The 15,780-nt window shown below is 55.6% G+C and overlaps 1 protein-coding gene across 5 annotated transcripts in view; it reads left to right on the top strand.

The window, feature by feature from the left end:
* The window catches only part of AGRN (agrin), a 75,128-nt gene that overhangs the window by 2,483 nt on the left and 56,865 nt on the right, over nt 1-15,780 (top strand). For all 5 annotated transcript variants that reach the window (XM_036396090.2, XM_036396087.2, XM_054517124.1 and 2 more), the window contains exon 2: nt 4,409-4,670. In XM_036396090.2, coding sequence (XP_036251983.1) covers nt 4,409-4,670 — 262 coding nt within the window. The remainder of the gene's footprint in view (nt 1-4,408; nt 4,671-15,780) is intronic.

Genomic DNA, 15,780 nt, shown 5'->3' with positions numbered 1-15,780 from the left:
TGGCTGGAGCTGGGTGGTCCGGGAGGCAGCGGGCGCGTGGGGATCCGTGAATTCCGTGCTTGGGGCATTGTTCTTCCCAAACCCTCCCAGCTGAGCGCTTCGATAGAGGCAGATAAGCACCGGGAGGAGAAATGTGAAGTTAATGTTAGACAAACACCCCGAAATAGCTGCCAGCCGTGCCTGGGCTGCCAGGGGAGCTGCGGGGCAGGAGGAACAGGCTGACAGAATTCCCAAAAAGTGGCTGCCGTGCCCTTTTCCCGAGGGATTTGGCACTCCTGAGTGCAGTTTCTGAGTTCTGCCCAAAGCTGCTGCTGCTGCTGCTGGCATTGTCCCTTCCTGCCCCCTGAAGCGCCTTTTTCTGGGCTGTCCCCATGGTTAGCGAGGCAGCTGCTATTTATAGGGTAAATCCAGGTTCTGTGAGGGCCCTAGGAAGTGTGGAAGAGGATGTGGATCCTGTTCGGGACAATGGAGCACAGATTTTGGGGGGGTTTTGTGGGAATCGCTGGGTCCTGGGGAAGGGGCAGGGAAAAGGCACAGGGAGGGACAAAAAAGGGAAGGGGGGAAGGATTGGAAGCAGAGCTGAAAGTGACTTTTCTCTCCCAAACTCCCCAAAATTTCGTGGAAGCAGAGCTGATTCTGGCTTTTATCTCCCAAAATTCCCACAGTTTCCTGCTGACCCGTTTTGGTGCTTCCCCTCCCGGGTGACAGCTCCTCCAGAGGGATCTTTGCTCCAACATCCCACCTGGCTTTACACAACCAGTCCCGGCATTTCCCGGCCTTTTCCGGGCAGGAATGTTCTGTACAGGTGGTCCCCTTCCTTGCCATGGCCTCACCCCCCTGGCATGCTGGAAACCCCTTTTATTTTTGGGGTTTTAACTTTTCCCCCTGCCTTTAAAACACACCCGTGCCTGGATAAAGTTGTGCCTCCGCGGAGCTTTAAAACCCCCTTGAAACTCGGCGTTTTCTGCTCTCTCCGGAAGAACAGAGCTCTCCAGGGCAGTGTCCTCCTCCCAACAGGTCCCGGCCCCATTTTTTCTCCCTCCCTCCCTTCCTTTTCTCGGCGGTGCTCGCTGCCGCCGGTGAGTCAGCGGTGACAAAGTCTCGATTGCGGCGCGCTGATGAAGGGGATGCCCCGCAGGTGATGGCCGGGCCGCGGAGCCGCGCTCGCCCATTCATTAGGGTGGGGAGGAGGCCGCCGGGCTCTGGTGTGTCTGTGGCCTGCCTCGGAGCGCCCCAGCCACGCCAATTAACGCCAATCCCCATCTGCTGCAGAGCTGGAGGAGAGTTCAGCTTTTTCCCCACCCAAAAAAAAAACCAACAAAACCCCAAACCCCGAGCTGTGAAAATGCCCCGCACGCCGGAGCCAGCCCCGGGCTGTGTTTTCTGCTGCTGGAGGAGGGGTGGTTTTGTTGGTTTTTTTTTTTCCCTATTTTCCCTGCTTTGTCTGGCTGTGTCTTTGCCCTGGTTTGCTGCTCACCTGCCCCGGGGCTGCAGGAGGTGCGGCTGGGGAAGGTGTCTGGGCTTGACTGCGGGCAGGGAGGCAGGAGGAGCGGCTGGGGAGGCAGCGGGGCTGGCTGGGAGCGGGGCTGTGCCCTGAACACCTTCCCCAGAGCGGGGCTGTGCCCTGAACACCTTCCCAGAGCGGGGCTGTGCCCTGAACACCTTCCCAGAGCGGGGCTGTGCCCTGAACACCTTCCCAGAGCGGGGCTGTGCCCTGAACACCCTCCCCAGGCTCACCTGGGCTGGCTGGGAGCGGGGCTGTGCCCTGAACACCTTCCCAGAGCGGGGCTGTGCCCTCCTGCCCTGCGCACCCTCCCCAGGCTCACCTGGGCTGGCCCCTGGGGCTGGGAGTGCTGGGGGTGCCGCGGTTTCTGTGGGGTCAGGGCAGGGAGGCTCCTCGGGCTCTTATCGGGCTCGTATCACTGCGAAAATCCCGCCTGGGCATCCCTGGGGGCAACTGGGGAAATTCCAGTGTCCCAGCAGCCTCTGGGGGAAGGAAATGTCCTGCTCTCCATCCTGAACCCAAACCTCTCCATCCTGAACCCAAACCTCTCCATCCTGAACATAAACCTCTCCATCCTGAACATAAACCTCTCCATCCTGAACCTCTCTCCATCCTGAACCTCTCCATCCTGAACCTCTCCATCCTGAACCTCTCTCCATCCTGAACCTCTCCATCCTGAACGCAAACCTCTCCAACCTAGACATCTTCATCCTGAACCTCTCCATCCCAAACCTCTCCATCCCAAACCTCTCCATCCCAAACCTCTCCTGGCCTGTTCCTCCAGGTGTTCCCTCAGGTGCTGTCCCTGCTCCCAGCCAGCAGAAACCAGAGCTGTCCCTTTCAGGCCCCTCTCATTCCCAAATGTCCATGGAAATGCAGGTTCTGCTCCTTCCTCGCTCCGAGGGAGGATGAGGAGGAGGATGAGTGCGAGTGGGGTTTGCTTGAGTTAAACCTCAGCAAATTTCAGGGAGATTTCTGCCCTCTCTGGTGGGATTTGGGGTTTAAGCGCTCCGTTCACCCTGCTGGGAGCTGGGCTTGTGCTGGAGGACCACAGAGGAGAGAAAATCCCATGGAAACCTCGGGGCAGCAAAACTTTGCCCCCGTCCCTGTTCCTCCCCATCAGCTTGGATCTGGGATGTGCAGGGAGGGACACATCCCACCTAGGAATTTTTCCATTATCATTTATTTTTTATGAAAAGACATTTTCATAAAAAATATATTTTTATAATAATTCTAGTTTTTATAATAATTCTAGTTTTTATAATAATTCTAGTTTTATAATTCTGTTTTTATAATTCTATATTTATAGAATTATAAATATAGAATTTGGGCACTTTCCATTCTATTTTTAAATTATATTTTTGTAATTCTATTTTTAAATTCTATATTTAAAATTCTAAAATATATTTAAATATATTTAATTAAAATATATTTAAATATATTTAATTAAAATATATTTAAAATATATTTTGAAATAGATCTAAAACTCTATATTTATAATTCTATTTTTACATCCTATTTTTAAATTCTACTTTTATGATTCTATTTTTAAATTCTACTTTTATAATCCTATTTTTACCATTCTGTATTTTTCTCTGTTTGCAAGTGCTGTTGCTTTGGGGTGGCTCAGCCCCGGGTGCCCCAGCTCTGCTGCTGGAGCATGGGGCAGAGTGGAGCCGTGGCTGAGCACTCCACGCCCGGGAGCAGCCGGGGCATGTGCGGCCCCAGAGGAGCTGTCCCAGCCCTGCTTGCACCTGGGCTGCTCCCGCGGCTCAGGTATGCAGCAGGGCAGGGAGGGTGCAGTTGTTGGGATGATAATTGGGGTAATTTATTGCTTTTTTTGGGCGGCTGCACTGCCTCAGAGCTCAGACCCCCCAAGCCTGAGGTCCTGCTCCCAATGTTTCACCAGCAGGAGAAAGTGTGAGGAGAGCAGGGGGAGATGAACTCCTCGGCTCGGTTCTTCTTCGCCTTGGTTTGTGCCTGCAGGGCACAGGCAGCGCTGAATTTGTGCTGAATTTATTCCCTTTTCCTGCTTGGCAGGTGGGGCTGAGCAGGCGGCTCCGTGGCCACAGGGAATGTGGGAATGACCCCGTTCCCGTCCTTCCAGCCTGCCAGGGACACGCTGGGGGAGCTTGGCTCAGGCTCAGTGTGAGCTTTGAAGCCTTTTCCATCAGGGCTGAAATTCTGGAGCTCAGGCTAAAAAAACCAAGCAAACAAACAAAAAAAACCCCACCCAAACAAACAAACCAAAAAACAAACCAAAACTCCCCCCCCCCCAAAAAAAAACCCAACCATAACCCCCCCCCAAAAAAAAAACCAAAACAAAACAAAAAAAAATTAAATTTGCGAGGTTGATCAGGGATCACAGGATTTGTGTTTCAGCCCCTGGTTTGAACTCTGCGAGCTCAGGGAGGAATTTGGCACTGGGGAGAAATCTCTGGGTCTGAACAGCCCCTCGGGTCTGGGGGGGACACCTGGAGCACAGGCAGAAAACTGGGAATGGTTCCTTGCCACCAGGAGCCCAGGAGGGGAAAGGGGAGCCCAGGGGAGGAAAAGAACGGCTCAGGAAGGGAAAAGGGGAGACCAGGGAGGGAAAAGAGGAGTCCAGGGAGAGGAAATGGGAGCCCAGAAGAGGAAAGAGGAGTCCAGGGAGGAAAACAGGAACCCAAGAAGGGGAAAGAGGAACCCTGAGAGGGGAAATTGGATCCCAGGGAGGGGAAATAATGGCTCAGGAAGGGAAAATGAGAGTCCAGAGAGGGGAAAGAGGAGCCCAGGGAGGGGAAAGAGGAGTTCAGGAAGGGCAAGAGGAGCCCAGGGAGGGGAAAGAGGAGCCCAGAGAGCACAACAGGCTGCCCCAACCCGCAGCAACGCGGTGACCTCTCCCCTCTCCCCTCCCCGTGGCAGGTGCGGGTCTGGCGCTACCTGAAGGGCAAGGACATCGTCACCCACGAGATCCTGCTGGACGGGGGCAACAAGGTGGTGATCGGGGGCTTCGGGGACCCCCTGATCTGCGACAACCAGGTGGCCACGGGGGACACGCGCATCTTCTTCGTCAACCCCGCGCCGCAGGCGCTGTGGCCGGCGCACCGCAACGAGCTCATGCTCAACTCCAGCCTGATGCGCATCACTCTGCGCAACCTGGAGGAGGTGGAGCACTGCGTGGAAGGTGAGGGCTTCGTGGGGGTTTTGTGAGGTTTTTTTGGGGTTTTTTTTGTGGGGTGTTTGTGGGATTCCCAGCCCCTGAATGGGCAGGGGTGCATGGTTCAACTCCAGCCTGATGCGCATCACCCTGCGCAGCCTGGAGGAGGTGGAGCACTGCATGGAAGGTGAGGCTGTTCTGGGGTTTTTTGGGGTTTTTTGGGGGGTTTTTGTGGGGTTCCCAGCCCCTGGATGGCAGGGGTGGTGGTTGAGGGGCGTTGTCCTGGTTTTTGTGGTTTTGGGTGGTGGCACTGATTTTGGGGTCGGTGGATGATGGGCAGGTGACGATTTAGGATCCCTGCCCTGCTCCATCCCTGTCCCCCCCAAGCCCCAGGGTCCCTTCCCTCCCTCCCTGTGGCAGAAATGTGAAACGTCCCCGGGCTGGTGGCAGGAGCTGAGAGGCTCCATTTGTTGAGCAAATTCCTGTGGAATTTTAATCTGGAGTGGGAGGCTGGGACATCCTGCAGCACTTCCTGCAGGCTCAGCTCCCGAGGCTGCCAGGCCATTCCCCCTGCCCAGGAGCCCTGCACTGACCAGTTTCTCTCTGCCCAGTAGCCCTGGACTGGTCAGTTGTTTGCCCAGTAGCCCTGACCAGTTTTTGCTCAGTAGCCCTGGACTGCCCAGTTTCTCTCTGTCCAGTATCCCTGGACTGGCCAATCTTTTCCCAGTAGCCCTGACCAGTTTCTCCCTGCCCAGTAACCAGGGACTGACCAGTTTCTCCCTGCCCAGTAGATCTGGACTGGTCAGTTCTTTTCCCAGTAGCCCTGACCAGTCTCTGCCCAGTTTCTTTCTGTCCAGTAGCCCTGGACTGGTCACTCTCTGCCCAGTAGCCCTGACCAGTTTCTCCCTGCCCAGGAGTTCTGGACTGGTCACTCTCTGCCCAGTAGCTCTGGCCTGACCAGTCCCCCCTGCCCAGTCCGTGCCCAGTCCCTGCCCAGTCCCTGCCCAGTTCCCCCTGCCCGAGCTGTGTTCCCATGCCCTGTCCTGGCACGGATGCTGCCCTGCCAGCCTGGAATTCCAGCAATGCATCCCTGGGATCCAGGGCAGCCTCCCCTTGGGGCCCTGCCAGCAGCTCCGGGCACTTCCCAGGAATCTGGGCAGTGCCAGGGCTTGGGAGAAACTCCAGGGAATTTGGGCAATTTCCAGGGGTGTAAGTGGAATTTGGGCTTTCCAGGGGAGCCCCACTGGTGCCTCAGTTCCAGGGAATTCGGGGAATTTCAAGGGATGCAGGAGGAATTTTGGGGAGGTGCCACTGCTGCCTGCTCCAGGGAATTTGGGCACTTTCCAGGGGTGTGAGAGGATTATTATCATTGGTGCCTCAGTTCTGGGGAATTTGGGGGCTTTCCAGGGGAATATTGGGGGGCCCCACTGGTGCCTTTTGCAGGGAATTTGGGCACTTTCCAGGGGTGTGAGGGGATTATCAGGATTGTCATTGGTGCCCTCGATTCCAGGGAATTTGGGCAATTTCCAGAGTTGTCAGGGGGATACTGGGGAGCCCCATTGGTGCCTCTTCCATGGAATTTAGGGAACTTCCAGGGATGTGAGTGGGATACTGGGGAGGCACCACTGGTGCCTCAATTCCAGGGAATTTGGGCATTTTCAGGGGATGCAAGAGGAATTTTGGGGAGGTGCCACTGCTGCCTGCTCCGGGGAATTTGGGCAATTTCCAGGGGTGTGAGAGGATTAATAGGATTATCACTGGTTCCTCGATTCCAGGGAATTTGGGCAATGCCAGAGCTCACCGAGGGGTGTGAAGGGAAATCAGGGAGGCACTGCTGGTGCCTCTTCCAGGAAATTTGGGCAATTTCCAGAATTGTGAGGGGGATATTGAGGAGCCCCATTGGTGCTTCTTCCATGGAATTTGGGGAACTTCCAGGGGTGTAAGTGGGATATTGGGGGGGCACCACTGCTGCCTCAATTCCAGGGAATTTGGGCAATGCCAGAGCTCACCAAGGGGTGCACAGGGAACACTGGGGAGGCACCTGCCTTGCCCAGAGCAGCTTTTTCAGGATGGTTTTTCCCACCGTCCTGCGTTTGGGGCTCTCCTGCTTTGCTGGGAGAGGAAAGCAGCTGTGCTGTGGTTTTTCCACGGCGCTGGGGCAGCCGTGCCCTCCATGGCCAGGGAATTCTTTCCCACCCCATCTCCCGGATGTGTCCCGTGGCGAGGTTTGTTTGGTGTTTTTATCTCCCGTGGCCCAGCTTTGTTTTGGAGCTGCTCAGTGGAACATCAAAGGCTGGATTTTCCCACCCACTCACTCAGGAAAACACTGGGGGCTGGGCTGGGTTTGGGGCCAGGGCTGGATTTTGTGGGTCCAGGGCTGGTTTTTGGGGTCCAGGGCTGTTTTTGTGGGTCTAGGGCTGTTTTTTGGGGTCCAGGGCTGGATTTTGGGTCCAGGGCTGGATTTTGGGTCCAGGGCTGGTTTTTGTGGGTCCAGATATACTTTTTTGGTGCAGGGCTATTTTTTAGTCCAGAGCTGCTTTTATCTCAATCCTGCTGCCTTCTTTTTCCTGCCTTGGGCAGACAGGCCCAGGTTCCTGCTCTGCTTGCCCAGGATTTGCTCAGGGGAGGGAGAAGGAGCTGGAATTTCCCTGCTGCTGCAGTGGCATGGATCTTTTTTTGGGATGCAGCACCGGGAACCTGTCAGGATTCCATGTCCAAATCCCTTCGGACACAAGAGGATTCTTCCACTTGGGAGTGATGGATAAAAACTGCTGGGAGGTTTGGGAGGGGTTTGCTCTGCTCCACATTGAGCATCCCTGCCAAATTCCCTTTAAACCCTGCATCCCAAAGCCTCTCCTGCCTGCAGCTGGCCCTTCCATGCTGCTGTGGCTCGTGGAAGCCCCAGTTCCCAGGCACTGAAATCCCAGCTGGAATTGGTTTTCCCTTTCTCCCAGCCCTGCTCAGACCCTGCACTTGGGAGCCTTTTCCAGTCCTTTTCCAGCCTTTTCTGGGAGTGCTTGGCTCCCTGGGGCTGCCAGGCTGCCCCAGCCACGTCCCTGCTCTGGGTTTGGGGTTTCAGGCTCTGGCATGGGGAGGCTGTGGATGGTGGGGACATTCCCAGCCCAGATCCTCCTTTTCCATGGACGTTTGGTCCTTCAGGCTGGGATTTTCCACCCTGGGGAAAAGAGGAGTGGAGGAAACCTTTAGGAGGGTGAGGGACATTCCTGCTGCTGCATTATCCCTCCTCATCCTCCTCCTCCTCCTCCTCCTCAGGAGCATCCCATGGGGAGCGCTGGGCTCTGGTGTTTCCACGGCCTGTGCTGTGTGCTGACAGCCTTGCTCCATCCCCAGGGGGAGGATTTTGGCCATTCCAGCCCCTGCAGGCGTGGGAACCCTTGGAGGAGCTCTGGAATCCATCCCAGAGCAGGCCGAGGGTGGAAGGAAGGAGCAGAGGGGGCTGGAGCTGCTGCTCTGGGGACCCTGGGGACCCTCTGGCCACCACATCTGTCCTGTTGATAAGAGAAGGGCCCAGCTCCAAATCCAGAATCCTGCGTTCCCCACGCACACAGCCCGGGCCTTGTGCTCCTTTTTCCAGAAGGGATTTTTTTTCCATGAGAGCTCAGAAGCCTGACCCCATGGTCTGCAGGACGGACACGTCCCAGCTGTCCGTCTGTCTGTCTGTCTGTCCAGAGGGCTCCCAGCGGGTGGCCCTGTCAGGAAAAGGCTGGAATGTGGCCCCGGGAGCTGTGACCCGGGAATGGCCTGGGGGAGCTCAGGGTGCTGCAATCCAGGCTGAGGGTGGTGTGGCCAGAGACGGGGGGAAACCACATCTCAGCTCTGGAATGGGTGGAGAATGGATGAAAAATGGATGAAAACAGGATGAAAAATGGATGAAAAATGGAAAATTGGCTCTGCTGGGTGGCTCCAGCTGCGCCATAACAAGGTCAGGCCTCAGTTCCTCAGGGAACTCCTCATTCCCCTCCAGTGGGGAAATTCAGGCTGGATGTTGGGGAAAAGTGTTTTACAGAAGGGTGATGAAGTGTTTTACAGAAAGGGGATGAAGTGTTTTACAGAAAGGGGATGAAGTGTTTTACAGAAAGGGGATAAAGTTCTGGAATGGCTGCTCAGGGAGGTGCTGGAGTCCCCATCCCTGGGGGTGTTTAACAAAGCCTGGATGTGGCTCTGGGTGCCAGGGTTGAGTTGAGAGTTGGACTCGATGGCCTTGAAGGGCTCTTCCAACCTGGAATTCTGTGGATTCTGTGAATTCATTCTGAGAATTCTGTGGATTCTGTGGATGAGTTCTGTGAATTCTGTGAGTTCTGTGAATTCTGGGATTCTGTGAATTCTGGGATTCTGTGGATTCTGTAGATTCTGTGAATTTGTGAATTCGCTGATTCTGTGGATTCTGTGATTCTGTGGGTTCTGTGAATTTGTGGATTCTGTGGATTCTGTGAGTTGTGTGAATTTGTGAATACTCTGATTCTCTGATTCTGTGATTCTGTGGACTCTGAGAGTTCTATGAATTCTGTGATTCTGTGGATTCTGTGAGTTCTATGAATTCTCTGGATTCTGTGAGTTCTGTGACTGTGGATTCTGTGAGTTCTGTGACTCTGTGGATTCTGTGATTCTGTGACTGGATTCTGTGAATTCTGTGATTCTGTGATTCTGTGAATTCTGTGATTCTGTGAATTCTGTGATTTCTGGATTTGTGAATACTCTGATTCTCTGATTCTGTGATTCTGTGGACTCAGAGTTCTATGAATTCTGTGGATTCTGTGATTCTGTGGATTCTGTGAGTTCTATGGATTCTGTGGATTCTGTGACTCTGTGAATTCTCTGATTCTGTGACTCTGTGAATTCTGTGACTCTGTGAATTCTGTGACTCTGTGAATTCTGTGACTCTGTGGATTCTGTGACTCTGTGAATTCTCTTATTCTGTGACTCTGTGGATTCTGTGACTCTGTGGATTCTGTGACTCTGTGAGTTCTGTGGATTCTGTGATTCTGTGGATTCTGTGATTCTGTGAATTCTGTGATTCTGTGGATTCTGTGGATTCTGTGACTCTGTGAATTCTCTCATTCTGTGAATTCTGTGGATTCCGTGGCTCCGTGAGTCCCCGCTGGCCCTGCTGTGTGTCCCCGCGCAGGGGATGTGCCCCGGGATGCTCCTGGGGAGCAGCCAGGTGGCTCTGCTGGCGCTGGGTCCCCGTCCCTCCCTCCCTGGCACGGGGACATTCCTGGGCCCTGACTTCAAAGGCTGTTGGTGGATAACAGAGCCCGGCAGCCCCGGCAACCCTGGCACCGGCCCTGGCAGCAGCTGCTCCGCTGGGCCTGGCCCTGCTGCCCCCTGGCCTGGGACAGGAGCCCTTCCCTGCCCCTCTGGGCTGCAGCTTCTGGGGGCTGAACCTTGGGGGAAATGTGGGAATTTTGGGGTGAATCTCTGGGGGAAAACGCAGGTTTTTTGGGCGAATCTCTGGGGGGAAATGTGGGAATTTTGAGGTGACTCTCTGGGGGAAAATGCAGGTTTTTTGGGGCGAAACTCTGGGGGGAAATGCAGGTTTTTTTGGGGCGAATCTCTGGGGGGAAATGCAGGTTTTTTGGGGTGAATCTCTGGGGGGAAATGTGGGAATTTTGGGGTGAATCTCTGGGGGGAAATGCAGGTTTTTTGGGGCAAATCTCTCAGGAAAATTGCAGGATTTTTGGCATGAATCTCTGGGGGTAAAATGCAGGATTTTTGGGGTGAATTTTTAGGGGAAAATGCAGGGGTTTTTTGGGTGAATCTTTACCCTGGGGGGCTGCAGATGTATCGGGTGAGCCCTTGATCTACGACACTGCAGATTTTTGGGGTGAATCTCTGGGGGTGCAGCTTTTTTGGGGGGGAATTTCTGCAGGGTGGGCTGGAGCTTTTTTGGGGGGAAATCTCTTCCCTGAGGTTCTGCACCTTTTTAGGGGGGGATCTCTGCTCTAGAGGGAGGAGGGGCTGCAGCATTTTTGGGGTGAGGGTCCAGCTCCTGTCCATGCCCGGGCAGGAGCAGGGCTGGGCCCTTTTCCTGAGCAGGATTTTCCCCTGGATCTGATCCAACTGTTTTTCCCTGTGGTTTTTTTTTTTTTTTTTCCATGTGCTGCCCCGTCCCTGGTGGATTGTGGATTATTCATTAGGTAAGAACATCATTCCTCTTCTCTTTGGGATGGAAAGTGGGGCAGGAAAAGCCACACAAGGGTGGTTTGTGTGGTTGCTGAGGTTCTGTGGTGGGAGGATTCCTTGGATTTGCCTTTTCCCTGGAGCTCCCTTGGGCAGGAGGCACGGAGGGGACAGGATAAAACCCCTCTCTCCTCATTACAGGAGTGTGGGTATGAAAAGTTCCCTGGCAAAAGGGAATCCCGGGATGCCGAGGGTGGAGTCCCCGGGTCCTGGAAAGGGAGGTGTGAACTCCCTGTAATTCCCTCCAGGAAAACAAACCCCACGTGGCCCTGGGATTTATGGAGCCTGCTCCAAATCCTCGGGGTCACTTGGTCAAGTGGGGTAAATTGGGAGGGCTCTGCCCGAGGGTGTGACAGTTAATTAACTCCAGCTTCCCTGCGAAACCCGAGCCCGTCCAGCAGCCCCTGGAGGGCTGGAAGGGGCTGGGAAGCAGCTGGGAAGCAGAGGGTGCTCCCAGAAAAGGGATTGATGGCCTTGGTGGCATTTTAAGAGCACTGAAAGCAGCTCTGGCCTTTATTTTTTACTGTTTTTTTAATGCTGTATGATGGTTTCCTCAGTCATTCCTCAGGTCATTCCTCAGTTATTCCTCAGATTATTCTTTAGGTTATTCCTCAGTTTATTCCTTAGATTATTTCTCAGTTGTTCCTGAGATTATCCCTCAGTTGTTCCTCAGGTCATTCCTCAGATGATTCCTCAGTTTTTCCTTAGATTATTCCTTAAATTGTTTTTCAGTTGTTCCTGAGTTTATTCCTGAGGTTATTCCTTTGATTATTCCTTTGATTATTCCTGAGGTTATTCCTCAGTTATTCCTCAGGGTCAGGGAAGATGGGATGCAAAACAAGAATAGCTGGGAATGAGGGATTTTGGGAATCCCAGCCCACAATTCCTGTGAGGAAGAGAATGAGGGGCTGCAGTCCTGGATCACAGCAGGATCCCGTCATCCTGGGAATGCAGGGAAATGCAGGAATTCATTATCCTGGGATGCTGGGAGATGCAGGATCCCACCATGCTGGGAATGCAGGGAAATGCAGGATCCCATTGTCCTGGGAATGCAGGGATGCTGGAAAATGCAGGATCCACCATGCTGGGAATGCAGGGGAATGCAGGATCCCATCATCCTGGGAATGCAGGGAAATGCAGGATCCCATTGTCCTGGGAATGCAGGGAAATGCAGGATCCCATCGTCCTGGGAATGCAGGGATGCTGGAAAATGCAGGATCCACCATGCTGGGAATGCAGGGAAATGCAGGATCCCATTGTCCTGGAAATGCAGGGATGCTGGAAAATGCAGGATCCACCATGCTGGGAATGCAGGGGAATGCAGGATCCCATTGTCCTGGGAATGCAGGGGAATGCAGGATCCCATTGTCCTGGGAATGCAGGGGAATGCAGGATCCCTTCATCCTGGGAATGCAGGGAAATGCAGGATCCCATCATCCTGGGAATGCAGGATCCCGTTGTCCTGGGAATGCAGGGGAATGCAGGATCCCATGATCCTGGGAATGCAGGGGAATGCAGGATCCCATTGTCCTGGGAATGCAGGGAAATGCAGGATCCACCATGCTGGGAGTGCAGGGAAATGCAGGATCCCATTGTCCTGGGAATGCAGGGGAATGCAGGATCCCATTGTCCTGGGAATGCAGGCTCCTCAGTGGGCAGGGGGAGGCAGAGCTGCAGGATTGCTGCTGGCATCAGGAGGGGCTGGGGTGAGCAGGCTGATGGGGGGGGATGCAGGATGCTGTTTTGGGGTCTCCATGAACCAATTCCAAGGGAATTTGCTCTGGAGGTGAATCCTGGGAAGGGAGGCAGCTGCCCTACACGGGACTCTGGCAGTGGCGATTCTCCAAAGGGGAAGGGAATGAATTTTAATGGAATCTTGAAAGAGTTTAAATTTTCATGTTCCCGTCAATTATTCAGCGCGGCGGAAAAGCGACTTTAAAGCAGCAAAGGAACAGGAGAGGCCAGTGGGATTCCTGGGGGGAACTGGCATTTGGGGACACTGCAGGGAAATGGGGACACTGCAAAGGCTCTGCTGCTGGGGAGGAGGGAGGTTGGGAGGTCGGGATGCATTGCCTGGGGCAGGGCTAAGGGGCTGGGGCTGTGCTGGGAATGTGGGCGCAGAATTCCCACTGTGAGCTGCTCCTGTCCAGTTTTGGCATCACCAGATCTGTGCCAGCAGCAGGAGGGATTTGGGGTCTCCGTGCTGGAATGGTGGGGACAGGGATGAATCCTGGCCTGGGACATCGTTCCCAGTTCCTGACCTGGGAAGGGTTTTTAGGGATCCTGGAGCCCAAGGGCTGGGAATGTGGGCTGGGAACGTGGGCCCACAGAATTCCCTGGGAATTCTGAATTCCCTGACCCAGAATTCCCTGACCCAGGAGGGATCTGGGGGTGTCCGTGCTGGAATGGTGGAGCAGGGATCCATCCTGGATCCATTCCCAGTTCCTGACCTGCGAAGGGAAGGGTTTTTAGGGATCCTGGAGCCCTCCCGTGCCCGTGGCACAGCCTTTCCTCAGCCCAGGCTGGCTCGTGTCCCCATCGTGTCCCCATCTGTGTGGAGGGCTGTCCCTGTGTCCCCATGTCCCCATCCTGTCCCCGTGTCCCCATCTGTGTGCAGGGCTGTCCCTGTGTCCCCATGTCCCCATCTGTGTGCAGGGCTGTGCCTGTCCCCATGTCGCCATCCTGTCCCCGTGTCCCCATCTGTGTGCAGGGCTGTCCCTGTGTCCCCATCCTGTCCCCGTGTCCCCATCTGTGTGCAGGGCTGTGCCTGTGTCCCCATCCTGTCCCCGTGTCCCCATCTGTGTGCAGGGCTGTGCCTGTGTCCCCATGTCCCCATCCTGTCCCCATGTCCCCATCTGTGTGCAGGGCTGTGCCTGTCCCCATGTCCCCATCCTGTCCCCATGTCCCCATCTGTGTGCAGGGCTGTCCCTGTGTCCCCATCCTGTCCCCGTGTCCCCATCTGTGTGCGGGGCTGTGCCTGTCCCTGTGTCCCCATCCTGTCCCCGTGTCCCCACCTGTGTGCAGGGCTGTGCCTGTCCCCATGTCCCCATCTGTGTGCAGGGCTGTGCCTGTCCCCATGTCCCCATCCTGTCCCCATGTCCCCATCCTGTCCCTGTGTCCCCATCTGTGTGCAGGGCTGTGCCTGTCCCCATATCCCCATCTGTGTGCAGGGCTGTGCCTGTCCCCATGTCCCCATCCTGTCCCTGTGTCCCCATCTGTGTGCAGGGCTGTGCCTGTCCCCATGTCCCCATCCTGTCCCTGTGTCCCCATCCTGTCCCCGTGTCCCCATCTGTGTGCAGGGCTGTCCCCAGCAGGCTGCTGTGGCCTTGCCTCCCTGCGTGGGTGCCCCAGCCCTGCTCGGGGGGCTCGGCAGCACAAGCAGGGCTTTGATTGCTCTGCTGGGAGCTGCCAGCCCTGGCTGCCTGCCCAGAAACCAGCGCCAGGCTCCAACACAGGCGCCCTTTGTGCTGCCAGCGCCGGGGGCTGCGCTGGGGACAGGGACACCCCAGGAGGAGCCCCACAGCCCTGCTGGCCCCCCTTGTGCTGCTCCCACCAAAACCAAGGGGCTGCAGCTCCTCCTTTGAGCCACCATTGCTGTCCCCACCCGGGGCTGGTGGCAGGCATGGTGTCCCCAGCAAAGGGGACAACACATGGGGACATGGGGACACAGGGACAGGCACAGCCCCGCACACAGGTGGGGACACGGGGACACAGGGACAGGCACAGCCCTGCACACAGGTGGGGACACTTCTGGTGGGGTTTGGCATGCAGGGAGCTGCTTCCTGGGATTTTCTGTCTGTGCTCAGACCCCTCAGCAGGGTTTGGAGCCGCTCCCGGGATTTTCTGTCTGTTCTCACCCCCCAGGCCCCTCAGCAGGGCTGGGGACAGCAGGGTGGCTCTGCTCTGCTCCCTGAGGGAGGAGGGATCAAATCCAGCGCTGGTGGGGTGAGGTGTGGAGAGATCCGTGCCGTAAATTGGGAATTCTGCAGTGGTTTCGTGGGGGGCAGTGGGAATTCAGCCCGAGAACAAGGAGGTGATTTAGGGAGCAGGTGGAAAATCACACCTGGCCTGGGAACCTTGTGCAGCACAGGGCAGGATTGGCCTGGGTGCCACGGGGCCTTGGGAAGGGCTTGGATCCCATCCAGGCCCCAGGAAACTCCGAATCCTGTCTTGCTTTGGGTCCCCCTGCTCTGAGCCCGGTCCCTGCCAGGACCTGCCTGCTCTGAGTGCTTGGATGCAGCCCTGTGACCCCAGGAGAAACCCTGGAACCCAGGGATGGGTCAGGGATGCCTGGAGCAGCTGCCACGTCCCTGGAGGAGCCCTGGGCTCTGGGGAAGGAGCTCCTGAGGAAAGAGCTCATGGGAAGGAGCTCCTGGAGTGTCCCAGACTTTGGCATGGAGCTCCTGCCATGTCCCGTGCCTGTTTTCCCCCTCTGGAAGCCAGGAGGGTGCCAGGGCCTGAGCTCTGAGCCCATTTCACGGCTCATTTGGCCCTGCTGAGGCAGGAAAGTGGGATTTAGGCGGAGTTTTTCCAGCCTAATCTGCCGGGGTGGTTTCAGATCCCTCAGCCTGCTGCCAGCCCCGGCTGAATAAACTTCCCCTGCCTTCCACCCCAAACGTTTGTGCAGCACAAGCTCTGCCTTGAGGGGTTGTTTTTTTCCCCTTGTCCCGCTCCTTCCGAGTGTTTTTGGTGGTGGTGGCAGAGAGGGGAAACCTCAAATCCTCCCGAAGCAATTACTGCTAATGAGACACTTCCTACACATCTGGTTTCAATCCTGGCAGCCTTTCGGGGACTTGCAGAGCTGGGGAAGGGAGGAAGGTGGGGCAGTGCCGGCCTCTTCCTCTCCCTCTGTCCTGATGTGGCTCTGGGGATGTTCCTGAGCTCCCATCCCATCTCCCAGTCCCAAAATCTCCTCTCCCAGTCCCAAAACCTTGTC

Source organism: Molothrus ater, chromosome 23 (assembly GCF_012460135.2).
Source record: "Molothrus ater isolate BHLD 08-10-18 breed brown headed cowbird chromosome 23, BPBGC_Mater_1.1, whole genome shotgun sequence".
In the NCBI taxonomy this organism is placed as follows: domain Eukaryota; kingdom Metazoa; phylum Chordata; class Aves; order Passeriformes; family Icteridae; genus Molothrus; species Molothrus ater.
Note: the sequence above shows the minus strand (reverse complement) of the source record. Positions and strands in the feature narration are given on the sequence as shown.